The sequence below is a fragment of the Balaenoptera ricei genome, chromosome 15 (genome assembly GCF_028023285.1).
Source record: "Balaenoptera ricei isolate mBalRic1 chromosome 15, mBalRic1.hap2, whole genome shotgun sequence".
Taxonomy (NCBI): Eukaryota; Metazoa; Chordata; class Mammalia; order Artiodactyla; family Balaenopteridae; genus Balaenoptera; species Balaenoptera ricei.
This window is the reverse complement of record NC_082653.1, coordinates 28,484,634-28,512,149: the sequence shown is the minus strand read 5'-3', so window position 1 is coordinate 28,512,149 and position 27,516 is coordinate 28,484,634. Positions and strand designations below refer to the sequence as shown.

The 27,516-nt window shown below is 48.8% G+C and overlaps 1 protein-coding gene across 1 annotated transcript in view; it reads left to right on the top strand.

Moving 5' to 3' along the window:
• Positions 1 to 12,275: 12,275 nt before the first annotated feature.
• RSPO4 (R-spondin 4) overlaps positions 12,276 to 27,516 on the top strand; it is a 39,095-nt gene continuing 23,854 nt past the window's right edge. The window contains exon 1 of the mRNA XM_059898667.1: positions 12,276 to 12,354. Coding sequence (XP_059754650.1) covers positions 12,276 to 12,354 — 79 coding nt within the window. The remainder of the gene's footprint in view (positions 12,355 to 27,516) is intronic.

Sequence of the window (27,516 nt, the reverse complement as noted above, 5' to 3'; positions counted from 1 at the left end):
AGATCAGTTCAGATGGTGGGAAAGGCATACAGGGAATGAAGCAGGCTAAGAGGATGGAGCATGGTGATGGGGGACCGGGTGTATTTGCTTGCGTGGTCAGGGAAGGCCTCCCTGGAGAGGTGGCATTCAAGAGGAGCCAGGGAGGACCAGGATGAGCTCATCATTGGAGATTTGGGGAGTGTTCCAGGCAGAGGGAACAGCAAGAGCAAAGGCCCTGAGATGGTAATGAACCGGTGTGCTTGAAGAGCAGGAAGGCAACCAGTGTGGCTTGGGGCAGAGAGATAGAGAAGCGGTCAGCGGGGCTGGATCCTGTGGGCCTTGTGGGCCGTGATAAGGGGAGAACCAGGCGCAGCCATGGCAGGTGTTAAGCAGGAGAAGAAGATGAGCTGGTTTTCTTTATATCAGATCCCTTTGGCTTCTTGGGGCAGGGTGGGAGTGGGGGTCGGGGTAGAGGGCAGGGGTAAAACCAGAAGACCACCTGGGAGGCCTTTACATGTATGCAGTCAGGGGTGCTGGATGCCTGCACGAAGCAGGCCGTCCCAGAGGTGATGGACAGAAAGGGCTGGTTTGAGAGCTATTTCACAGGCAAAACTGACGAGTCATGGTGATCATCTTAGCAGACCTGGAAATAAGAATTCAAGTGCAAATTGGTTACTTGGGAGTGGACTCCAGAAAGCAAGGAAGTGAAGGAAGACAGGGAAGGAAAGGAAGTGAATGTAAGGAGTGAAGATCAAGTTGGGCAACCTGGCTTCAATCCCACTGGGAAGTCTGGAGACAGAGTCATCCCCCCTAAGGGGCGAGGAAGCTGTGGGCTTATCCACAGCTCCCAGTATCATCTTGGGGCGGGGCGAGGAGGAGGTGTGTTAACTTACCAGCACTCCCAGCCTGCCCGGTGTGTGGCTGGAGCCCTGGGTTCTGGACAGCAAGTACCTGAATGATGAACACCAAATGGTATGGGCAGGGCACCCACTGACAGAGCCGGAGAGATGGCAGGACAGAGAGACTTGCGACTGGATGCCTTTGCCAAGAATTCTCAGGAGCTGAACTGGTCAGAAGTCATGAGGGATTGGAGGGGGACCATTCAGGTCCAGGTAAGGACTGGGATTAAGGGGCTGAGGAAGAGCAGAAGGTTGGTGCCTATCATTTCCTCCTCAGCCCAATTTTGGCTGAGCTGGCTGAGAAGCAGGTGGCTGAGGACTCTGTAGGCTGGGGGAGGCTGTGGGTCCTGAGGATCCTTAGGGCTGGGAGTCAGACGCCAGAGAAGACAATGGGGAGCTCTGGGAACCAGGGCTCGGAAGCTAGAGGCAGCCAGATCTGTGTTCTCTCCGTGTGACTCTCTGGGGCCTCCATTTCCCCACCTGTGAAATGGGTCGTTATGAGAACTAAGGACAGAGTGTGGAAGGACCCAGAACTCCAGGCTTTCTAAGGCCAGTGTCTGACCTTGTCCCTCCCCAGTCCTCCTCAAGGGCGGCAGCTCCTACTTCCTCTCTTCCCACTCACCCCCAGCCACCCACCCCCTCCCCATCTCCTTGGGAATACACTCAGACAAGGCCACGCCTGCCCCAATCCAACCACCCTTGCCACTGCTCCGCTCCCCTTCCTGCACACCCCCTCGCTCCCTCCATCCTAGCCACTCTACCTCCCTTCACTGCCTTGACCCCAAGTTCATTCCCACCTCCGAGCCTTTGCATCTGCTGTTCCCTCTGCCTGGAATGCTCTCTCCAGATCTCCACACAACTCGCTCCCTCACTTCATTCAGGTCTCCGGCCAGTGTCACCTCTCAGAGAAGCTCTCCCTGACCACCCCTTGTCACTCTCTGCCTCCTCACCCCACTTGTTTTCTTCACAGCACTCGCCCTCACCCCTGCTGGGCTGTAAGCCCCAGGAGGGCGGGATCTGGACCTGTCGTGTTGTTGGTTGAGTCCTCAGCGTGTGGACCAGTGCTCAGTAAATATTTGTTGAATAAATGAATGTTTAACTTCTGGGAGCCCTTTAAGACTCAGTTCAGATATCAGCTCTTGCAGGCCTCCTTCCAGCACCTTCCCCGGGGTCTCCACCACCCCTCCGACACGCCTGTATTTTAGAATTTATCCAACTTTGTTGTAATTGCCTGATTTCCCTCTCTGCTCCCCACCAGGCCGTGAGGACCTTGTGTCTTTAACTCTCACCGCTCCCTGGCACACAGTTGGTGCTAGGTAATGAATGAATGAATCAATCAATCAATCAATTATCCGATTCCTAAAGGTTGGAATCGAGACAGGGGATATGGGTCAAGAAAACTTGGGGGCCCAGTGTCCCTCACTGCACTTCATGTGAAGTAATTTTTCTATCCCTGAAAGCGGCACATAATAGGGCTGCATGAAATATTTTTTGAACAAATAGTAATAGCTAACACTTATTAGGCACTTACAATGTGCCAGGCACAGTTCATTAACTCATTTAATCTTCACAATAACTTGATTACCATCCCCACTTTACAGATGAGGAAACTGAGGCACAGAGGAGTTCAGCAACTTGCCCAAGGTTACATAAGTAGTAAGTAATAGAACCAGGACTTGAACCCAGGCAGTTGGATGCCAGGCTCCATGTATCACCAAGCTCTACTGCCTCTCAGCTGACAAACAATGGATATAAATAATAATGATGGCACCAACTGCTATAATTTGCACCTTCCCAGGGTCAGCACTTGTCTGGGTGCTCTGCAGTTATCTTTTGATCTCCAGAGTGCTCCGTGGGCATGTATTATCTCCATTTCATAGATGAGAAAAGTGAGGCTCAGATTTAAGGGTGCACAGAAAAGTAAGAGGCTCTGGCTCTCAGCTCCTTCCAGAGTGGGAAAGTTCAGAGGCCTGAACCTTGGCTTTTTCCTCCACCTTTCTGCACTCAGTTCTCCCCCATCTTCCCAGAGCCAAGGCTGGTCCCAGCACCCCTGCCCCCAGCCCACCAGAGACCTGCCGTCCCCAACTATGCAAAACTTCTCTTCATCCTTCCCTTCTCTCCCCCAGCCAATTACTGACAGATGAACTTGATTGTGAACATGTTTTAGAAATATTTTCACTATTGTTTGAAACATTTTCCCTTTGTTTGAAAAAGTGTTACAACTTCAACAGCAGGAACAAGAAAAACCCTATCCTAGCGGACAAGGGCTGTGAGTGTAAAACCAGGAACAACTGTATTAAATAATCAGAACTGAAAACCACCCAAACAATAGAACTCCTCAGAGTTCTGGCATCAGGAGGACTTGGGTCTTTGAGGCTGCCCCCAGGCGGGGTTACGGGGTTTGCAAACACAGGAGAGGATATGGGGGTCTTGCCTCCAGTAATAGGTTGTAAATCCTGCTCTAATGCCTGCACCTTCTCCAAAGGGTGCTGAGAGCAGTTTTCTTTTCCACCCTTTTCTGGGAGATGGACTGAAGCCTGGGGAAGATGGGAAATTGGATTCATACAGCAGATCCAGGATGAGGCTAGAGCTGGAGTCCCAGGTTAGAGACCCCACTGGGGGCTCTGTCTGGGGCCAAAGCAGGGGCTCAGTATGAAACCAAGATCATAAGTCACTATGGGGCCCAGGGTATGACTCAGTCTATAAGAAGGATCAGGGCTCAGTGTGTCACAGGATCAGGGCTCAGTCAGAGTCTGGAGTCAGGGTCTACTGTGAAACAACATTCAAGGTTCTGACCGAAAGCAAGATGGTAGCTTAGTCTGGGACTCAGTCCATGATCAAGAATGGGGTCAAAGCCCCATCTGGGACCAGGATTATGATTCAGTCTAAGATCAGGGTCAAGTGTCGGTGTGTGATGAAGGATCAAGGCTCACTCTATGATGAGAGAATCAGGGTTCAATGTTACGACCAGGATCAGGATTCATCTTGGGTCCCTGAACCACCAAATAGGAGTCTATCACTTCCTGAGACCTTGGGTGAGTCAGTCCACCTACGAGGCCTCACTTTCCTCTTCTGTAAGCTGGGCTAACCATAATCCGTTTCCTGAATCCTTCCATAGTTAAATGTCAGGCCAGATGAAATAGCAGATGTCAGTAAGCTTTGCAAACTGTAGGGCACTGGGCAGATGTTTATATAAACACCCCAGAGGAAACCCCAAACAAGGCTTATTGTGGAAAAATCTAAATGTCACTAAGCCTCCTACTCCATCTTCTATCCCACTTTCTCTTCTGTCTGTAAAACTAATAATAGCTAACAGTTACACAGCATGGCCTTGTGCCAGGCACTGTTTTAAGAGCTTCATGTATTTTTAATCTAATCCTCAAACAACTCTATGAAGTAGGTATTAATATCATCCCATTTTCAGAGGAGGAAGCTGAGGCAGAAATAAGTAATTTGCTTAAAGTCACACTTAATACATAGGAAATCTCTGGTTCAAACCCAGGCAGTTTGGCTCCCAAGTCTATGCTGTGTATAGGAACTAGGGTGGGGGATGAGTCTGGGGGATTCTTCATGGAGCAGAGAGACAGGGGTAAGAGATGCAGGTCAGCAAAAGGCCTAAGGATGACCCATGGCCCCCAGCAGCCTGCCTGTGCCCAGGAGGCTGAGTGTCTCAGCAGACCCCACTCCTACACAGGGACATAAAAGGCTGGGGGGAGGAGCTGGCAGGTGGCATTAAGTCATCTCTTTAAACCTGTTTGTTTATGGAAAGAAATTTCGGGCCAGCTGCTGAAAACCTGTATTTTATGGGTAATTTTTCAATTTATTTCACACTGGTATTAAAAACAACAACCCAACCTACCATGGAGGCTGTGATTCCACTGGGGTTGGTGAGGGAGGGGTGGCTGACTTGAAGCAGCTCCTTTGTTTGCCTGAGCATCCCAGGGCCAAGGCTGCTTGCCTTCCCTCGGGAAAAACCAGACAAAGTGAAGAACGAAGACAGGGGTTGCAGAGGTTGTGATTTAAGAGGAGAACAAGATGAAGTCCGGTGGAGGAAGGTGGGGGGTTCAATGCCTCTCTTTTACGGATGATGAAACTGAGGTATAGACAATGGAAATTATTAGTGAAGATTTACTCTGGATTAGGCATTGCTTTTACCTGCACTACCTCAGAAGCAGTCAGGATAGAATTAGTAAAATACTGTCTTGGTTTGGGGTTGCTGAGAAGCAGACCCTGAGATACAGATTGGAGTTCAGGAAGTTCATCTGGGAATTGATCTTGAGAAACACAGGGCTGAGAATAAGGAGTGAAACAGGACCGAAAGGCAGCCCACAAAGGATGGGTCATCAAGATAGTTACCGCTGGGCACAATTGGAGCTCAACCGTGCTGGGGAGTTCTGGGAGACAGCATAGAACATGCCTCAGGCTCTCTCACTTACTGAAGGAGGGAGTGGGGGTATTTGTCCATCACTGGGTATCTCCACTCTGCTACTGAGTCTATTAGCAAAGTTTTTGGTTCAATTATTGTATTTTTCAGTTTTATAATTTCTTTTGGGTTCTTTTTTGTAACTTCTATTTCTTTGTTGAGATTTTCTGCTTCCATTTTTTTCAAAAGACTGTATAATTTCTTCTCAAAAGGTTTTTTTTTTTTGATGGCTGCTTTAAAATCCTTGTCAGATAATTCCAATATCAGAATCATCATGGTATTAGCATTGGCTGATTGTCTTTTCTCATTCAAACTATGGTTTTCTGGTTCTTCGTATGACAGGTAATTTTCTATATATCCTGGACATTTGGGCTATTATATTAGAAAACTCCAGGTCCTATTTAAATGTTTCATTTTAGCATGCAGTCTCACTGTTTAGGTATAGCATATAGGTTCTCACCTACTTTGGGGGCTGTAGTTGCAATGACCATTTGGTTTCCAGAGCCCTTGCAATTCTCTTCTGGCCTGCTTTGTTCTTCTGGTGTTACTGGGGTAGTATTATCCTAATACCAAAACCAGACAAAGACAGTACACAAAAATATATAGAGATCAATATCCTTCATGAATATAGCTGCAATAATCCTTAATAAAATATTGTTCAGTAGAATTCAGTAATATATTAAAAGAATCATAAACCATGGCCAAGTCGGGTTTATTCCAGGGTGGAAAAAGGCTGATTCAACATTCAAAAATCAATGAATGTACCATATCAACAGGCTAAAGAAAAATCACATGATTATATCAATAGATGCAAAGAAAGCATTTGACAAAATCCAACACCAATTCATGATAAAAACTCCCAGAAAAAATAGCAATAGCAATAGCAGTAATAGAGAGGAACTGCCTCAACTTGATAAAGAGCATCTACAGAAAATCTACAGCTAACATCATACTTAATGGTGAAAGACTGAATGCTTTCCCACTAAGATTGGGAACAAGGCAAGGATCACTCTTGTTCAGCCAGTGCTGGAAGTTCTAGCCAATGCAATAAGGCAGGAAAAGGAAATAAAAGGAACATAAATCAGAAAGAAAGAAATAATAACTTTTATTTTATTTGCAAGTGACATGATTGTCTATTTTGAAAAGCCCTAAAAATCTTTTTAAAAGTACTCCTAGAATTAATAAGTGAGTTCAGAAATGTGGCAGGATAAAAGAGCAACACATAAAAATCAGTTGTATTAACCCAATCAAAAATGGGCAGAAGACCTAAACAGACATTTCTCCAAAGAAGACATACAGATGGCCAATAGGCACATGAAAAGATGCTTAACATCGCTAATTATCAGAGACATGCAAATCAAAACTACAATGAGGTATCACCCCACACCAGTCAGAATGGCCATCATTAAAAAGTCTACAAACAATAAATGCTGGAGAGAGTGTGGAGAAAAGAGAACCTTCCTACACTGTTGATGGGAATGTAAGTTGGTGCAGCCACTATGGAAAACAGTATGGAGGTTCCTTAAAAAAATGAAAATAGAGTTACCATATGACCCAGCAGTTCCACTCCTGGGCATATGTCCAGAGAAAACTCTAATTCGAAAAGATACATGCACCCCAATGTTCATAGCAGCACTATTTACAATATCCAAGACATGGAAACAACCTACATGTCCATCAACAGATGAATGGATAAAGAATATGTCATATATATATCTGAATTTGCCATAAAAAAGAATGAAATAATGCCATTTGCAGCAACATGGATGGACCTAGATTTTATCATACTAAGTGAAGTAAGTCAGACAGAGAAAGAGAAACATCATATGATATCACTTATATGTGAAATCTAAAATATGGTACAAATGAACTTATTTACAAAACAGAAACAGACTCACAGACATAGAAAACAAAAATTATGGGTACCAAAGGGGAAATGGGGGTGGGAGGGATAAATTAGGAGTTTGGGATTAGCAGATACAAACTACTATATATAAAACAGATAAACAACAAGGTCCTACTGTATAGCACAGGAAACTAAATTCAATATCTTGTAATAACCTATAATAAAAAAGAATATGAAAAAGAATACATATATATAACTGAATCACTTTGCTGTACATCAGAAACTAACACAACATTGTAAGTCAACTATACTTCAGTTTTTAAAAAATCAGTTGCATTTCTATATGCTAGGAATGAACACATGGGGCAGCAAAACTAAAAATACAGTACCAATCACAATTGCTTCTAAAAAAAGGAAAAGAAATACTTAGGTGTAAATCTAATAAAACATATGCATATGCTGAAAATGACCAAACATTGATTTTTTAAAAAATCAAAGAAGATCTTAATAAATGGAGAGACATATCATGTTCATGGATTGGAAGACGCAACATAGTCAAGATGTCAATTCTCCCCAAATAGATATACATACTTAAGGCAATTCTGATCAAATTCCCAACAAGATTTTTTGAAGATATAGACAAAATTACTATAGTATTTATATTGAAAGGCAAAGAAACTAGAATAGCTAAAACAGTTTTGAAAAAGAATAAAATGGGTAGGATCAGTCTACCCAATTTCAAGATTTCTTATGAAACTACCAAAATCAAGACAACGTGGTATTGGCAGCCAGAACAACACATAGTTCATGGAATAAAATGGATAACCTAGAAACAGATCCATACAAATATACCCAGTTAATTTTTAACAGAAGAGCAAAAGCAATTCAATAGAGGTAATACAGCCTTTTCAACAAATAATACTGGAGTAACTGGACATCCACAGGCAAAAAAGGAACCTTGACTTACACCTCACCCTTTATACAAAAATTAATTTGAAATAGATCATGGACTTAAATGTAAAACAATATAACTTCTAGAAAAAAATAGGAGAAAATATTTGAGACTTGGGACCAGGCAAATGTCCTTAGATTTAACACCAAAATCATGATCCATAAAAGGAAAAATTGATAAAGTAGACCTCATCAAAAGTAAAACCTCTGCTCTATGAAAGACATTGGTAAGAGAATGAAAAGACAAATTATGGACTAGGAGAAAATATTAGCAAATAACATATAGAATAAAGAAGTCTTAAAATGCAACAATAAAAAAATCTAATTAAAAATGTGCAGAAAGACATGCACAGACATTTTTGCCAAAGAGGATACACAGAAACTTGTATACAAATGTCCACAGTAGCTTTAGATTTAATAACCAAAAACTTGAAATTATTCAAATGTCTTTTGGTGGATGAATGGTTAAACAAACTATAATACATCCATATCATGGAATACTACTCAGCAATAAAAAGCAACTATTAATACATGCAATAACTTGGACAAATCTCAAGGAAATTATGCTAAGTGAAGAAAGACAGTCTCAAAAGGACACATACTGCATGATTCTGTTATATAACATAAGTGTAACAACATAATTATAGAAATGGAGAACAGATTAGTGGTTGTTAGGGGTTAGGGTGGAAGGGAGGGAGTGGGTGGGATCCTAAAGGAAAGCATGAGAGAGCGAGTCTTGTGATGGTCCAGTTAGGCATCTTGATGTGGTAGTGGCTACGTGAAACTATACATGAGATAAAATTGCATCCCAGGAAACTCTTCAATCCCTGGCAAACCAGGAAAGTTGGTCACTCTAGCAGGGGTCATCCAGCAGCCCTTGTAGCTCTGAGGAGGAGTTTGGGCTTCACCTGGAAGAAAAGCCAGGTCCTCTGGCTGCTTAGGAAGAAGAGCTTGTAGGGGCCAGAACTGACACGGCCAGAAGCTACTACATCAATGCGGCCAGAGTGGCAGACTGGCCAGATGTTCACCAAATGTTTGTTTTCCCCCTGAGCACATGGCTAGACTACATTTCCCAGCCACCTTTGCAGACAGATGTGGCACGTGACTGAGTTCTGGCCAATGAGATGTGGGGGGACATGATCTTCGCCTCCAATATGTGGTCCTCCATGCCCTGCCCCTTCCTCAGTGAGCTTTAAGCCATGTACCAGAGAGCAGAGCACAAGCTGGAAGGAACCTCGGTCCTGGCTATCCCACAGAGAAGGATTTGCTGATCAGGAACACGCACTGCGAGCATAATGCATTGCAGCCATTATACCCATCTTCATTTATTTGTGACGGTGTCCAGTAGTTCCTTAACTGATGGCCCCTGGTGTGTACACCTCCTATTCTGCCATCAGCACCACTGGTCTTGATGTCCTCCCTGTGCACCTATGTTGGGGGAAGGCAAATGGATGGCAGGCTGGGATTCCCAGACAGCCCTCTACAGCTACAGAGAACCCAAGACCCTCTGAGCAGCTCAAGGTTGGGTGGGGGCCTGAGTTCTGGCTCTTAGAACCCTGGAAATACCAAATTCTGAAAGGATTGGAAGGGCTCTCGGAGGACACAAAATCCCATCTGTACCACTGAATGAATGGGGAAACTGAGGCCCTGAGAGAGAATAGGAGGTAGTTGACGTCCCACAATGAATGAAGGGATGAGTGAACATTCATTCATTCTTTTATTCATTCCACAGATATTTATTTAGCACTTTATGTGTCAGGCACAAGGATAAAACAGAAGATTCCTGCCCTCATGGAATTCACAAACAAGCAAATTACAAACATGAACAGGCCTGGTGGTGCTCGGTACTACGGACAATAAAGCAGGACCAGGGGATAAAGGGCACAGGCATCTATCTTGTCTGGAGTGATCAGAGAGGGCCCCTCAGGGGAGGTAACCTTGAGTGGAGACAGGCCCTGAGGATATCTGAGGAAGAATTTTCCAAGCAGAGGTAACAGCAAAAAGCCCTACTGGGGACACATGGCAGAGTTTGAGAAGCAGAAGAAGGCGGGGGGCGGGGGCGCGGTGTAGGTGGAGCAGAGGGGGTTGGGGGAGAAGAGGCGAGAGGCTACAGGCTGCAGAGCTCTGTGGCTACTAAGTGGCCCCAGCCTCTGCCTGACGCCCATGCACCCTGCCCTTCCCCAGCCCTGCTCACCTGGGGGATGGCCTGCTCTGGACTCTGGAAACTTCAGGGCCGGTGCTGGCTGGGTAGGGGCTGACTTTCAAACTTCTTAAAGTTTGAACTTCTAGGGTCACCTCATTTCTCCAAGTACCCAAATTCCATGTATAAGCTGGGAGACTCCTGCATCTGGAGAACTCATTCATTCGTTCATTCTACAAACATGTTGCATACCTGCTCTGTGTCCAGCATGAGCTAGGTTCCAGGCATCCCAATATGACCTCATCTCTGTCCTGAAAGAGTTGACAGTTCAGAGGAAGGGACAGACACATCCATAGTTACCACCTGGTGTGATGCAAGCTGTAATAAAGAGATTGTGGGAGCCCAGAGGAGGCACTGGACCTGGCCTGAGAATCAGGGAAGGCTTCCTGGATGAGGGGCATATTCAGGACTGGGTCCTGAATGAGTCAGTGGGGATGGGGGATGGGATGTAGACCAACATTCCATGGAGAGGCCACTCATGAAAGGCTCAGAGGTGTGAGAGGCTTGGAGGTGTCTGTGAAATACTGCAAGGAGTTGAGATCTGGGATTAAAGGGGTGAAAGGTGGGGTAGAGGGGAAGACGGAGATCAAAGAAGTCAGAACAAGAGGGCTTTGTAGGGTCTGGTGGATGGGGACCAATCTGGGACACCTGGGTGCCCATCCCACCTCTGCCTTAGACTTGCTGGGCTTCCTGAGCTAGGCACCTCCAATCCCGAGGCCTCAGTGGCCCCATCTGTGGAATGGAGCCATTTTGGGGAGGTGGCTCTGACATCCCACCAAGACCCCTAGGATGTTGTTTGTCAGTGTTCGTGGAGCCCTACAGAAGAAGAACAGCCAGGGCAGAGTTGCCTCACTCTCTGTGTTTCCCTCCCCCGACATGCCCTCAAATGTCCTCATTATACTGGGGGCCTCACTAAGGATGAGGACAAGGGGCTGGAGAAGGAGATGCCGGCATTTACCTTCCTTTTTTTTAAATCAAACTACACACACAGGATAAAGGAAGGATAATTGGTCATCAAGAGACTGTCAAGGGTAAGTTCCTCTGTGCCCCAAGCAGTAGCTAAAAGGGTGGACACTGGACCCAGAGAAACCACTGACCTGCTGTGTGGCCTTAGGCAAGTCACTTGGCCTCTCTGAGCTTTCCTTTCCTCCCCTGTAAAGTGGAGCTAATCAGAATAGAACCTCGCTGGGTTGTTTTGAAGATTATATTATGTGTAAAAGTGCTTAGAACAACGCCAAGCACATAGGCCTCAAAGTGATAGGCAGTATTATTCTTACTCTTACTGTTTTTAGTGGGCAAGGTGGCCAGAGGCAGGAGTGTACCGTTTGTTGGGGAGAAGGAGGGATTTGGCTCTGAAAGGGTTAAAATTGTACCAGCTGCTCCCATCCTGTAGACAAGGCTGGAGGAAACACAGTCCAGGTCCTGGGCCCCTTCACTGGCTAATTTATCAGGTGCTGGTCACTTTGGGGCTTAGGAGAAAGAGGAAACAGAGAAAGCGGAAAAAGAAAATCCGAGGCGGAGAGTGGGGTGGAGGGAGATGCTGAGAGGACGGGGTCACCTGGCGTCCGCGCGTCTGTACCTCTGTGTGTGGCGTGGAGGACCGTACCTGTGTATGCCGCGGGACAGTGCCGGGCGCGGGAACGACGCCAGAGCGCGCACGACGTGACAGACCAACCTGGCCGGGCGACCCCCTCCACCCCCAGTGCGCGCCTTCCCCAAGCGGGTTAATGCACCGCCCCCGCCTCGCTGGCTCCTCCCTGCCCGCCCCTCCCAGCCCCGCCGACGCCCTCACTAGACCTGGAGGCCGGCCCCTGGGCGGACTGCGGGTCCCTGGCTGCGGGATCTACCCCGCACTCGCTGATGCGCCCGGCGCGCCCTGAGCTGCCCCCGCGCCCGCTGTGCCGCCGCCGCCGGTAGCCGCTGGGCCGTCGGGCCTCCCAGGGAGCCCCGCGCGCCCGCCCAGACCAGGCTGCCCAGATGCGGGCGCCACTCTGCCTGTTGCTGCTCGTCGCCCACGCCGTGGACATGCTCCCCCTGAACCGAAGGAAGAAGCAAGGTACGAGGGGCAGCCGGCAGGGTGGCCGGAAAGGCGCAGCAGGATAGTCAGGGGGATCGCCCTTGGGGCATCTGCCTGCTGCCTGAAGCCCTGGGCTGTTAACTCTTCCAGACTGCTGTCAATCCCACTTTACAGATGGGGAAACTGAGGCCCCAGGGCACCCGTGGGGCAAGCTGGACCAAGAGGCTCTCCAGGGAGGGAAGGAGCTGGCAGGGCTCTCTCATTGCCCCCGCTCCCTATAATCACAGAATTGCTGGGGGGAGGGCAGTGACTTTTGCAGAGACAGGAAGCCTCAGGTGGCAGGCTAGAGGTCGCAGGGCCTAGGGGACAGAGTTAGTGGCTCAGAAATCATCCCAAGCATCCATACTGAGCCAGGAGGTGACATAAAGAGCCCCGAGCTGGGAGTCCAGATGCCCCAGTCTCAGCCCCATTATAGACCCTGATCCCCCGCATCACTTTCAAGAAGCCAGTAATATTTGGTGGGTTCCCCTCTGGTGAGGGCATGAGCTGCATGAGCTCAGAGAGACCTGAGTTTGAAGACATTTATTCTGGGATGACCTGGAAGATGTCCAGCCCCTCTAAGAGCCTCAGTTTTGCCATCTTGACCTCCTAGGGCCACTAGGAGGATGAACCAAGGTTCAGACCATAAATGTACCTGGGGCACAAAGCCAGGGGCCCCTTGCACTCTCACTTCGGGGTCCTGTGCCCCAGCCCTTCCCCGAAGGAGTCAAAACATCCTCAGGAGGTGGGTTTGAGGCTGTCCCTGCAGAGCCAGGATTGGCAGAGCCTGGGGGGCTGAGGAAGGTGAGCGAGTCCCATACCCGAGCTGGCAGCCCTTTGGCCTCTGGATGGCAGTCTGAGAATCAACAACCAGCCACTGTGCCCAGGGTTTTCTAGTCAAGGAGGGAATCCCCACTACATCCTCGTGGCATAGGGCTTATCCCATTCTAAAAGCCAGGTGCCAAGGCTCAGACAGGCTAAGTAACTTTGCTCGGTTGACCAGCAGGTGAATGAAGACCCTGTGTCTTCTTTCTTTGCAGCTCTGGTGTGAGGTCTGAGCTTGGCTACATGGGAAAGAGAACGAGAGTCTGCCCTCTGGGGGTTTCTAGTCCACCTGAGTGAAAAAGCCCTAAATAGACACAGTCACTCCTCGAGTGAAACAGGAGGCAGAGAGAGGCTGTGGGAGAATTGGGGGTGGGATTGGGTGGGACAGAGAGACTGTGGCCTGAAGGACTCCAGCTCCAGGTGTGACTGGACAGAGGGATCCAGGAAGGGGAGAGGTGGGTGGGCTTCACATGAGCTGGGGGGCATCTGGGACCTCATGGGGACACTGCTCTGTGAATGGCCCTTGTATAGTAGTTACGGTCATGGACTCTGGAGTCAGCCTGCCTTGTTCAAATCCCTGCTTCCCCAGTTACCAGCTGAGTGACCTTGGGGAAGTCACTTTGCCTCTCTGAGCCTCAGTTTACCCATCTGACGGTCTTTTAGAAGCTCTCTAAGATCTTTCTCAGTTCTTAAAAAGACCAAAAAAATAGATAAATAAAAACTGTCTCCTCAGCGACTCCTCTTTAAAATAGGAATAATAATCCTCTGTATCCAACTCACAGGGCAGATGTGGGGAAGACTGAATGAGTTAGTGTGTACGTTACATGAGTAGCCAAGTACAATAGTCATTCTCCTTTCCTGTCCATTGCGTCCTTTGCCTCTCATAACAGCCTAGTGGGGCTGGGGGGATGCTTATTTTCTAGACGAGGAAACTGAGATTCAGAGAGGAAAACTGATTTGTCCAACGTTGCACAGAGGGTTAGTAGCAAAGCAGGCTTGAATCTCAATCCGTCTGACATGACGCTGAGAAGATATCTCCTGAGCTGTGTTGGTCTTCTCTTCTCAGAGCCTCACTTTCCCCATCTGAAGAGGAGCTGGTTTAGAAGATCTTTAAGATGCTTCTCAGTCAGTTCTAAAAGACACACACACACAAAGAATAAAGAAAAAGAAAACTTCCAGTCCCTCCCCCCATCCCCAGTTGCTCAGTGAGGAGGTCAGGCGTGGCTGCGTCTTACATAGCCACCATCTGGTGAAGGGGCTATTGGCACCCCTCCCCACGGTAGGTGATCTCTTGCGTCTGGGACACGTGCATGTCCAGCGCAGCATCTTCAGAAAGAGGCTTGTGGCTCCATTTATCAGTCAGGGGCAATGGAGATAGCCTTGGATTTCAGTTCAACCGCCAACCCCTTTGGGTAAGTGGATTCCCCCCCCCCCACCCCACCTGCCTGCTGCCCACAGCCTTGGTTTCCCCATTGGCACTGGGGTGGAGGTGGGGGGGGGGTAGCAGAAGGCTTCCTGTAGCATCTTCTGCAAGGTGACCATAGGAGTCCTGGCCAAATAGGTATGAGAGATGCTGGCTTTAGCAAATTTCTTAACTGTGGGACTTATCAGAGCATTCATAGAGAAGAGGCTGAGGATAGAGAGCAGGACCTTTCCCAAACCAGTTACATATTAGAGACCATTTTTCGTAAGACAGCTGCTTGGAAAATTTCACATGAGATCCCTGAGGGTCTTACCAGCTTTGACATTCTGGTCTAACTTTGGCAGGAGAATGTGTCCTGAAGGCACCTAGGTATTGGCAGTGTCTTTTCTTTCCTTTCCTTTCCTTTTCTTTTTTCTCCCTCCCTTCCCCCTTCCTTCCTTCCTTCCTTCCTCCCTTCCTCCCTTCCTCTCTCTCTCTCTCTTCCCCTTGTTCATTCAACAAGCATTACAGGGCAGACCGTGCGCCGGGCTCTGTGCTGGGAACTTTGGGAGTGCCGAGGTGAACAGACCTGGGGCCTGCCCTTGAGGAGCTGCCGGTGTCGAGGGATGCCCTTCCCTGGCCCTCTCCTACCTCCCCTCCATGCCCGAGTGCTTGGCCCAGCCTTTGGCCTACTCTGCAAGGTCAAGAGGAACACTCGGTGGGCCCAGCAGCCGCCCAGGCTGAGCTGTCACCCTTGGGGCCTGGTTCCCACAGACCCATGCTTCCTCAAGCTCCAGCATCACTGTTTTTTGATGAAACCTAGTTTTTCTGTTTCCAAGACAAAGACTAAAAGAAAAGGCTTGAGAACGGTTCTTGGATCTCAAGTGACTCTTACAAAACATGTTGATTAATTAAATATAAATGAATCAGAACCAGATGGGGATGTTTCTCTTGAAACATGCTGGGGTGTCCCGGCAATAGGACAGTCGGGCAGGGTGAGGGGGCCCCGGTCTGTACCCGTACGTCAATACGGAGCTTCATTTAGGCAATGAGGAGAGGACAGGCCATGACTGACTTTCCCCAGCGTCCAAGGCCTGCTGGGGAAGGGGCTTGGTGGAGGCAATTGTCACCCACATTCACATGGTGCCTTTAGATCCTTCTAGACCTGAGGCAGCAAAGGGCAGAGGGAGGAGCTCGGAAATTCAGGGCCCTCTCCTTCCCTGGATGTGTGATTTGGGGCAGGCCATGTACCTTCTGCATTGGTTCCACATCTGTGAAATGGGAACAGTTGTACCTACCTGTTTGGTGTTTGGGACGATTCACCACAGTCCCAGAGGGAAGGTGTCCAAAGGCATAGAGTAGGTGCTTCATGAGGACTCAACCACTTCCCCCTCCCATTTTACAGCAGAGCTGGATGCTCCCTGGGCTGGGGGAGGGGAGTTTCATGCAGGTTGAATCTCACCTCTGCCCTTCTCCCCTCTCTGAGCCTCTTTTTCTTTATCTGTAAAAGGACTGTGGCAGCGCCCCCTCCAGAGGCCTGTTAGGTGGACTGAATATAATAATTCTCTGTAAACTGAAAAGCCCTATGTGGATGGCCAGGCCGGCAGCACTGTCCCCTGTACACAGACAGAGAAGCTGAGACACAGCAAGCAAGTACCCGAGGCAGGGGTGGCGATCGGGGAGGACCCAGGTTTCTAGTCTCCAGGTCAGGGCCATGGCTGGGCACAGAACAAGGTGTATCCCACCTCCCTCTCCCATGGATGGAGACCACCCCACCCCTGCCCAGCCACCAAAGGAGACCCTTGAGGCCACTTGGGGCCAGCCACGTGCCGGGAGCTCTGCACGTGGGTTTCGACATCTGACTGACTATGGCGCTGCCTGTGTTACACCTATTTCCTAGACGAGGGGTCTGAGGCTCCGAAAGGGGCAGGGACCTGCCCAGGACCTCCCAGCAGCTGAGCTGGTACGTGGACCCAGAGTTTTGGAGGCTCCAAAACCTGTGCATAGAAAAAGAAATGAATTCTGCTGGAGGCGTGCCCAGGGCTGCAAGGAGGAGGCATCTGAGAAGAGCCCCATCAGAGGGCTGCAGAGGTGGCAGCAGCATAGGAGCTGGGGACTCTGGCAGGAGGAGGGGAGGGTCTGGCCGGATGGGAAGGGCCGAAGGGGCTGTGTGGCAGAGGGGGTGGAGGTCCGATGGCAGACAGGGCCAGAGCCCAGCATCTCCTAGGGATGTCAGGAATGGATCCATCAGAAAAAATGACATGGACAGGATCCCGCTGCTCCTCAGTGCAGCCTAGCGAGGCTGGTCGGCGGCAGTCCTAGTCTCAGCTGAGGAATCTGAGACTCAGAGGTGGGACGTTACTTGGCTGAAGTGTCACAGGACAAGGGGACCTTCTTCCCTTTGTTCCCCTGCCTCCTCTAGTCCATCTGTCAGTCCACTGTCTCTTCATCCATCTTTCCATCCTTTCATCTAGTGAAAAAACTGAAGCTCACGTTGATGCAGTTTTTCCATCAGCAAATGAGGGAGATAAATTTAGTAAATGCAGCTAGCATTTAGAATGCCGAAATGAAGTAGAATGGATAAAACAGAACAGAATAGTATAGAGTAGAATAAAATAGAGTGGGGTCGGCAAACTGTTTTTGCAAAAGGCCGTATAGTTACTATTCTAGACTTCATGGGACCTATTCTTCCTGTTTTGTTTTGCTTTTTTACAAGCCTTTAAAAACATTAAACCATTCTTAACCTACAGGCCATACAAAAAGAGGCCATAGCCCAAAGTTAGCCCATGGGCCATAGTTTGCCAGCCCCCTTTTTAGAAAATATCAGAGTGCATTGCAAGTGTTAAGGTTAATTATCATTTTGAGAAATGGGTTTCGGCTTACATATGTATGTGAATGTGTGAGTGGGTGCATGTGTGTGCACATGGATGTGGGTGTGTGTGGGAGTGTGTGAATGAGTGTGTGTGTACTCTGTGTACTGTGTGTGTACTGATGTAAAAATGTAATTTTTACCATTCCCCAAAAAGTGTGGAGCTTTTGGCTGAGCCCAGTGCAGTGCTCCTGACAGCTCTGAGAGGCGGGTTCTAGGGGATCTCCCAGTATTGCAGATGGGGAGACAAAGGCCCCATGGGTCACACAGCCGTAGGCGTGTGAACCCAGAGAGTCTGGCTCTGGAGCCCCAAACAGGACACCGAACTGCCTTTATAAGTAGCAACTGCCCTCGACACATTTTGCAAACCTCTATTTCTTATGCTTGTTTCTAACGGCTCAGAATCTGGCGGCCACGTCCTTCCCAAGGTGTTTTCTTTTCCCAAGGTGGATTTTAGCCCTAGGACCCATTGGAGGCCTAAATATCCCTCCTGCATTAGACACCCTCAAGCAGCCAGTGAGCGCCGGACACTGCATGTTCCTTTCTCATCGACCCTCCCCCAACCCTGCCAGGTGGATATGGTTGCCCCTCTTCGTTTACAGAAGAAGCAGGCTGGTTCAGAGAGAGAAACTGGCTTGTCCAAGGTCACATAGCCAATGTTCCTGATTCCAGAACCACAGGAGCAAATCCCGCCTACTATAGACCACTCCAGAAAGTCCATCTAATGCTGCCATTAACCACCCTGTCATTTATATAGCACTTTATTGTTTGCAGAGCAGTTCAACTTTCATTTTCTCTCTGGAGTTCTGGAGAAGGTAGAATAATGGAATGTTAGGACTGAAAAGGCCAGTTGAGACCTTTGAGACCCACGCTTGTAAAAATGGAGCCTCAAGTGAGGAAGTACCTCACCCAGGATCATCCAGCCAGGAGTGGAGGTGAGGATGCAGGAAAGCGAACGGGGGTGGTGAGGGTGGCCTTGGATAGGCAGAGGAAGGCAGCTTGCTCCAGGGCCTGAAATCTGGTTTAGAGCTTCTCAGAAACTGAGTCTCTCAGTTTCCCCTGTGTGACTTGGCAATGCTCAGTCTGCTTTGCCTTTCTCCCAGGCCTAGAAGAAATGTTAGATGAGAGGATGGAACCAAGAGGGCTTTCAGAGCTTGAAGGCTGTCTGCAGAGGTTTCTTAATAACCAGAGGCCAGCCTGGGGTCCTGGAGCCTCATAAGGGCCTCCGGAGTTACCTGAGTGCCACATGGGGTCTGTGGCCTGGCTGTGTGGTTCCATAAGAGGGACCTGGTGGAGGCCTGGGCCCCACACAGAACTACCATGGCCTGGAGGGCAATCCTTCCATCAGAGCCCCAGGCTGTGGACACTGTCAGGACGTAGAACAGCCCCAGACTCTGTGGACACCCAGGAGCACACGCCTCACGTATATATCCACACACATATATGTTCCTAAAAACATCTATTTGTTTTTTTTAAAGTACTTAATTTTCACTGGCACCAAAGGTTTAGAAAAGTCTCTTTTTGATTTGGTTTTATGGTTGAGCATTTACTCTATGCCAGATGTTACCTGTGTTGTTTTATTTTATTTTTCAATGTCAGGTACTATGCATATAAACTGACTAAATTCTCCTAATAAACCTGTGATGTGGGTACTATTATTATCCCTATTTTACATATGAGAAAACCGAGGCACAGAGGGGTTAAGTGACTTTCCCCAGGACACACAGCCAAGTTCAAATCCTTCCTAGTCCCAGAGCCAAGCTCCAACTACTGAGCTCAGTTGCCTCCCACCCTTATTTAGTCCTCACATCAACTTGCAAAGGGACTGTTACTATCCACATTTTACAGAAGAGGAAACTGAATTAAGAAGAGAGGAGCATTAGTTGAAGTATGTGAAACTGCCATTTTTGTAGGTTGAAAACAGCCAAATATTAACGATTTCATATGTTCCAGTCCAATAGCTTGGCAAGTAAGTTTGGCAAAGCCAGGATCTAAACCCAGACAATTGATTCCAAAGGTTGGGTGCATAGCCATCCTGCCTGGCCTTCTCCCAATTCATCCAGATAATATCCCACGAGGTGATTTGATCCTATTATTCTCCAGAGGCCCTCCAAGCACAGAGAGGGCAATCGACTTGCCAGGGTCACACAGCCAGGATGGGGAGAGGTTGGAATGTGACCCCCAGGTCTCCATAGCCAGAACCTCCTCTTCTCAGCCCTGTGCAGCAGTCAGCGCCACTCGGGACACATGAGCCCTCGGCCCCACCCCTGGGGATTCCTCCAGGGTCCTGAAGGGAATGGTCTGGTTCCCATTGCCTGGGTGAAGCTCACTCGTCTTGAGCACTGCTGCCTCAGGCTAGGCCATTACTGCCTGCCCCTGGGATGATTTCTTGTAATGCCGCGTGACTCATAGGGCCCCTGCTCTGTGGCCCGTGGTGGGGACTCCTCTGTGCTGCTGTGAGTGAGGGGTTCTGTTTCAGCAGCTGAGAAGAAAGGCATTCTCAAGCCTGGGGGACCCAGACTACATAGGGAAACCACTCCCTTTCCCTGCAGCCTGACTGCTGTACCCACATCCGCAGGGGTGGAGACACCCAGAAAGGAATGTCACAACTGCCCTTCTGCAGCCTGCTCTGGTGTTGGCAGGCAGGCACAGCTGTCTCTAGCAAGTGCCAGATGAGCAGTGGGAGACTGGCTGTCTGTCACGAAGGCCACGGGCTCTACTGCTCACCAGCTGAGTGACCTTGAGCAGGTCACCTCTCCCCTCTGGGCCTCAGTTGGCTAATTTGCAAAATGGGGCATGAAACGCATCCCTAGCACATAGTGAGTGCTCAGTTAGTGACTATGAAGAGTGTCCAGTGCCAGGCAGTGGGTGTGGGATTTGGGCTGTGACAGGCCTGGGCTCAGCTCCCAGCTCTGCTACTGCCGTGCTTGGGTGAAAATATTTCACTCCTGAATCTCATTGTTGTCTATCAATACAATGGGGACGATAATAGCATCTACATCATAGGATTGCCTTGAAGGTCAAAATTGTGCATGTAACCCACCTGGGAGACAGTAGGTGCTAATAAATGGTGGTCACAGTCATGCGTCATGGGAAGGTTGGCTCCTTCTAGCATCCAGGACTTTCCAGCCTGATGTCAGACATGCCCCTGCCTGTGTTTGAAAGTCCTCTGTAGACCTAACTCTCCAAAAGAAGGTTATCTTGGGGAGCCCAGATTCAGAGGATAGGGAGGTCCTAGGTGTTCTGTGTCTATGGCACAGTGACTCACCCTCTCTGAGCCTCTGTTCACTCCTCTGTGAAAGGGAACCTCAGAGAACAGCAGTGAGGATGGAAGGATGTGTGTGTGTGTGTGTGTGTGTGTGTGTGTGTGTGTGTGTGTGCTGCTGGCACATTATAAATGTATAAATGATGTGATGGCTATTTGTGGATGAGGCCATGATGGGGCCTGACATCCTGCCCTCTGCCCATGGCAGGCTGGAAAAACCCAGTCAAATGCTGCCTTTCAGACCTGATTTTCCTTCCTCCTCCCCTGTTGCCCCACTTCTGACAGGCATTTGAGTCAATCAGACTTAATTCATAGCACATTATCAGCATCAGTCGAGCTGATAGTGCTCTTGTTTTGTATTATTTTATTTCTCTTTCCTTATTTTTTAAATGGTTACAAATTGCCAATTTTTAATTTTACTCAAAATTTATTTCACTTATTTAAAATTTTTTCATTTTTATTTTTTTTAAACATTTTAATTTTATTTTTAAAGTTTTAATTTTATTAATTTTAATTTATTTAAATTTACTTTAATAATGTATTTTAATTTTATTCTTACATTTTATTTTTCTAAGTTTTTTATTTTATCATTTAGTTTTAAAATGCCATTTTATTTTAAATTTTTTATTAATTTTAGTTATTTTTTATTTTAAATCTTTTAATTTTACTTTTTGGTTTTTTTCATTTTAAAATTTTTATTGTATTTTTATGTGCCCACTTTTTTATTAGGTTTTCTGAATTTTTCTTGTCAGTTTATAGTACTTCTTTGTATTACCTACATATTAATCCCCTGTTGGTTTTGACATGGAAGACATGTTTCTTCAGTCTGATACCCAGCTACTAACTTTGTATGTCCTTTGGAGAAGAGAAATCGTTACTTATAATACTGTTCATGTGATCAATCCCTTGAAGGTTTTTTAGGTAGGAGGGCGTTGTTTCTGCCATATGTTCTGGGCTTTTTGATTTTACAAAAAGTCCTCATAAGGTGGTCTCATGAGAAGGGTGTGAGCCCCCGATTCTCTGTCCCTTGAGCGGATCACCCTTCCCGCAAGTGATTCTTCCCTGACAAGTGTTGACAGTCCTGATGCAGCAGCCCTCAGCCCTTCCTGAGTACATTCCTCGAACTCAAATTCAGGTGACGCTTCTCTGTCCACCCTCATTCCTGGATGTCCCCTGAGTCATCGCATTTCAGCCAGCACATGTCTGTTGAACACTTGCTGTCAGCTGGCGCCTGTCCTTGGGGGCCCCAGACTGATGAAGGTAGCAGGCCCAACAGAGTGAATAGGAGAGGTGTCAGCTGGAGACCCCCGCCCCTGGGACCGGGGACGTTGGCTTGACGTCCTCCCTGCGAGCGGAGCATCCCCACAATGGCTGACGTTCTCCCAGGGCTGCTTTGGCTGAATAGCTTCAGTTCGTAGACCATCTTATTCCCTTGCATCAATAACCCTCCCTCCAACCACCTCCCCCATTAAAAGAAAAAGAAAAAAACCAAGCACTCAGGACATCTCTGGATAACACAGACTTTATTGAAGGTCTGGGGATGCTGCTAAGGGCTCCATGGTTTCCGACTTAAGACCACTGGGTTGTTCCTGCAGCATCCCCTCTTCTCCTCCTGTCTGACCCTGCACACAGCTCAGGGCCCCTCTTTGGCCCTGAGAGACGTATGACTTTCAGTGGCACTTCTCTACCTTTGGAGAGCCACTGGGCATTAGTCAGCAGGGAGGGGCTGACAGGCCATCAGGGAGGCATGGCTCCCAGCAGTCAGGAGCTAGGATTCTGGTTTGCATCCCACCTGACTCTTCACTGTGGGTTCTTGGGTCAACCACTAACCCTAACCCTAACCCTAACATCTCTGAGCCTTAGTTTTCTCATCCATGAAAATGTGTAAATGTAGCCCAGCTTTGCAGGGCTGTGATGGGTTTGCAGTGATTTAACACAGGACCTGGTAGCACAGGATCCTGCATGCTGCAGACGGCATCAGCCTGATTCTCCCCATCTGCAGACCTGGTCCCTCAGAGGATCTACAGGAGCTCACAGAGACCAGCACCTCTGGCTGTGGCTGCTCATCTTGGTTCCAGCCCTTAATCCTGGTTTTACCTGGGCAAGAAGGATTATGGTTCCCATTTTGCACATGAGGAAACTGGGACCCACTGACAGTGGTTGTAGAATTTCCAGGCCCTGCAAGCCTAGGTCCCTCCAACTGGCTGGGTTTTGGTGTGTTGGAGACAGTGCCCCAGGACCACGAGAGGTTTCCAAGGTAGAGCCCCACCATATACTGTGCCTGTGTCCCCTTCTTCCATTCAGCTCCTCCCTACTGGCTTCACACCATTTCTTGAGAGCCTACTATGTGCCGGGTGATTTTTGTGCGCATTAGTTACCCACAACCCTAGAAGATAGGACCCATTTTACAGAAGAGGAAAGTAGAATCCAGATAGGTGAAGCCACTTGCCCAGGTTTCCACAGCCCCCATACAGTCTGGGTTGGAAGCCAAGGTGGGGCTCCGAAACCAGAGCTCTTTTTCACTGTGCCAGGAATTGGTGAGCAGAACCCAGGGCAGAGCATAAGGACAAAGTTGGCTCCCATGTGATGAGTCCTTGGCATATGAGCTGGGCACAGAGCCAGGAGCTCTGCAGGTTATTACCTCCCTTTATCCTCCGGGCACCCCTTCGATAGCATCATTCTCAATTTGCAGCTGAAGTGTGAGGCTCAGAGAGGTGAAAGGGACTTCCCAGAGTCAAGGTGGCAGAGCTGGGATTCATACCCAAATGTGTGTGACCTGGACTCCCGCCTGCCCAGCACTGCCTCCCTCCCATCTCCCATTTCCTGGGCAGTTGGTCTGGGGGCCTGGCCCGGGGAGATGTCACTGTGACTCACCACCTATTCTCACCTTCGAGAATGACTTAGGGAACCATCCAGACAGGGCCTCGGGTTTCAGTCCAGCTTGGGGGCGGCGGTATACAGCTGGTTTAGGGAGCAACTGAACAGCAGAGCGGCTTAAAACAACCAGAGGGAAGCTTGAATGAGACCTTGTCCCGGTGGCCTGCGAAAGTCCAGAGGCCACAGCAGGTCAAAGAGGCACAACCCGAGCCAGTGACAAGGAGGAGCAGAAGCGATTCAGGCATCTCTGGAGGAGGCTGCGGGGCAGACACAGTCATGGGATTCTTGGATTAGGTCCCTTTAGAGCTGAGGACGGGCAGCTGAGATCTGCTCACACCAGCTACCTGCTGCCCCATGGACTAGGCCACTCACCTTTTCATTCTCATAATAGCCCACAAGCAAGACTTGTCCATCTGCTGCTCACAGCCGGCAGCCTGGTCCAGACCCCCTAGATGACCACAGGCCTCCGCCCCGGGCTCCCAGCTCCCACTCCTGCCCCCTACTGTTCATTCTGCTCAGCCCCAGAGGGAGCTTTCGAGATGGCAGACGCTCCTTGGCCTGCACCACGCAGGGCCTTCCCATCTTGCTTCCAGGAAAACCCAGCGCCATCCACACTCCTGCTGAGCCTACCACCCAGGTCTGGGCTGATCCGCCATTCTGACCAGTCCCTGTGCTCTGGCCTCACTGCACTCTTGCATGCTAAACCCCTGGACCTTTGTACCTGCTGGTCCCTCTGCCAAGAATGCTTTCCTTATATGTCTCAGGGGGTCCTGTCTTGTGGCCGGGACCCTCCTCTCCTCTCCTCACTCTGTTTACTGTCATTCACTCACTGTCACTATCTCAAATGAACTCTCTCTCCTTTAGGATGCAAACTCCCTGAGGGGAAGGGCTGTCTTGTCCACTGATGTATCCCCTGTGCCTACAACAGTTCTTGGCACATAGTAGGCCCTCGAGCACATTTGTGAAAGGAACAAGCTTTCCAGTGAGTGGGTGATTGCCTCTATCTTACATATGAGCAAACCGAGGTTCAATAACGGGCCCAGGGAGTGAAGTGTGGAGCTGGGATTTGAAGGGGGGGTTGTCTGATCCCAAGCCTTGGGTTCCCACCTCCACTCTTTATGCCTCACTGCTGAGCAAGACTGATTGGGAGCCTCATCTATTGTGGGGAAGGGGTGACAATAGATGTGTCACCTGGAACAGCAAGGGCCCAGCCTCCTCAGTCCCAAAGCAGGTGCAGCAGTGGGTATAGCAGGCCTGGCCTCCCCAGTTAGAGGCCAGGGACCAGGCTGTTCACAAGGCCAGACAGGGAGAGCCAGCTGGCTGGAGATAAAAAGCCAAAGGCACCCGTCCAGAGACCAGGGTTCCAGCCCTGCCTTCCAGTGACCCACTGTGTGGCTCTGAACAAGTGCCTGCCCCTCTCTGAGCCTCAGGGCACCATTTGTAAAATAATACTACTATCCATATACTACAGAGTTCAAACTCTAATAGACACTGCCCAAATCCTTTTTTAAAGTGAGCACTGGATGTTGTCAGTCTTTTAGTTTGCCTTTCTGGTAGGTCACAAGCAATATTTTGTTCTTATTCTAAACATCATTTTGAAAATTATTAGTGCAATGTAATAGCTCTTCCTGAGGTTACTGGCCCATTTGTCTTTCTTTTTTGAATTACTTGTAATATTTTTGCCCATTTCACACCTTGGGTTGTTGCTGTTTTTCTTCTTCTTGATTTCTAAGAGCTCTTTGTATATTAAGGATGGTAATCCTTGGCCTTCTTTCGTGAGGCATAATGATCAGAGTGGACATGTAACAGAGGATCACAAACATGACATTTGCTTTTTTTTCTCTCTCTCTCTAATTCTGTTATATCTCTAAAACCCAATCCTTAATAACTTTGGGTAGATCTCAGAGTTTCTGGTATTAAAAAGCTCAGTTCGGTGCTAAATTTTTAAAAACACAGGTCTAATTCAAAGCTGTCTCCTTCCCCATCACTTGCCTCCTGACGCCATTGATCTGCCCTGTCGGGAGATGTGTCATCCTCCCTCCCTTCCTCCCCTGTGTGCTGGGGAGCAGAAGAGGGATGGGGACAGGGACAGCTGTGTCTTACTCCTCTGGTGCTGCTGTGGCCTCACAAGTCCCAGCAGTGAGAAAACTCAGGGCCGCATCACCAGTGAGCACAGGGAAGCGGTTGGGTCTAAACGTTCCTATACCTCCCTCCATACCCTCTGTGTGTGGCAGGTGCCCTACCTGTGGCATGGCTGTGACTTATTGGGGGGGGGAGCATGGCCTCGACCTCTTCGTATATTCCCAGCTCCCTCACTACCCCATGGTACCCCTACAGCCCCTTTGGGTTGGAAATTTTGGATCAGGTTCAACAGCCTCCTTCAGTGTCCACGTGATCTGGACAGAGAATTGGACAAATGGTGGCAGCGCAGGCTTCTGAGAGACTGACCCCTCCCCTTCTGCATCTCTCATTCATTCTCCCCCCTCCCCCAATAGACATGGGAAGGATCAGCAAGTGTGTGTTCAGTCAGGGGATGAAATGCCCATTTCCATGTCTTATCGGGTTCCCTCCAAACTGTGAGTGATTCTCTTGCCACCCCACCTGGGTTTAGGGAATTGGGGAAGTGCCCTGCCCCACCGCAGCCCCTGCTAGACAATCCTTCCTGGATCCTCTTCAGACATCGGTTTACACCAGCTAGTAGGCAGTGGAGGGGGAGAGGATGGAGGGTGCAAAGATATCTGGCCTCCCCCTTGCTAAGTTCTGAAGGGGGTGTCTGGCTCCAATTCCATACTCATGAGGCAGATTTCTTTAGAACACAGTGGTAAGGGGAGGGGAGGACTCAGACTTTGTTTCCACCCTTAGTCACAAGTTTTGGAGCAGCAAGATACATCTTGTTCCTTCGTTCACCCAATGGACATTTACAGAGCACCCAGTGTACCCCGGCACTGTGCATGGCACTGGGAGGCGTGGGTGAACAAGACAAGGTGCCTGGGAAATTTCCCTTCCTGATCTAGTATCATTTTGCGCATCTTTCTAAAATGTTTCCACAGGTCTGTGATTTGTCTTTTAACTTTGTCCAATAAATCAAATAAAAGAAAAAGGTTTTTGTTTCTTGTTTTCACTGGAGTCTAGACAAGGGCCTGGTATATTGTAGGCATTCAAGAAACACCTACTGAATAGATGGACGGATGGGTGGATGGATGGCTATTGGGCCCTTAGAAACACTGAGTTTAACCATCCATTTGACAGATGGAGAAACTGAGGCCCAAAGACAGGGAGGAACTTGCCTGAGGACCCACAGAACCGGGATAAGAGTCCATATCTGGTGCTCTCTCCCTTCTACAAGGTTTTGAGAGGGGGAGGGAGCCTATGGGGAGAGACCAGACCCAGAATAGGGTCCCTAAAGATGCTCACCCCATGTCTGGAGGTCCAAACTGGATTCCCAACTCTTTGTCACCTCTCGGAACCTCCAGTTACCCCGGGTGCTGGATGAGAGGGGCTGGGGCTGTCCCTGGAACACCAAGAGGGTCCAGTGCTGAGGCCCAGCCCCATTCCCTGATGCTCACTGGCGGCAGAGCCCCAGGTTTTCTCTGCACTGGGAGCTGATGCTATATCCAAAGCTTCCTTAGGGCTTAATTGTAAGAGGCAATGAGGGTGTTTACATAGGACATATTCTAGGGGCTAGGTTCTCCACAATACTTAATAATAGCTACCAGTTACTAAGACTCCCTGGCGTTAAATCCCAGCTTGCCACTATGTGATCCTCAGCAAATTACTTACCTTCTCTGTGCCTTAACTTCCTTGTCTGTAAGAGGAGATAATAATACCTCGTAGGGTTGTTGCAACAGAGTCTGGCCTTGTAAGAGCTCCACACTGCTCACAGCTACCCCATTGCTGTGCACCTAACATCTGCCAAACCCTGTT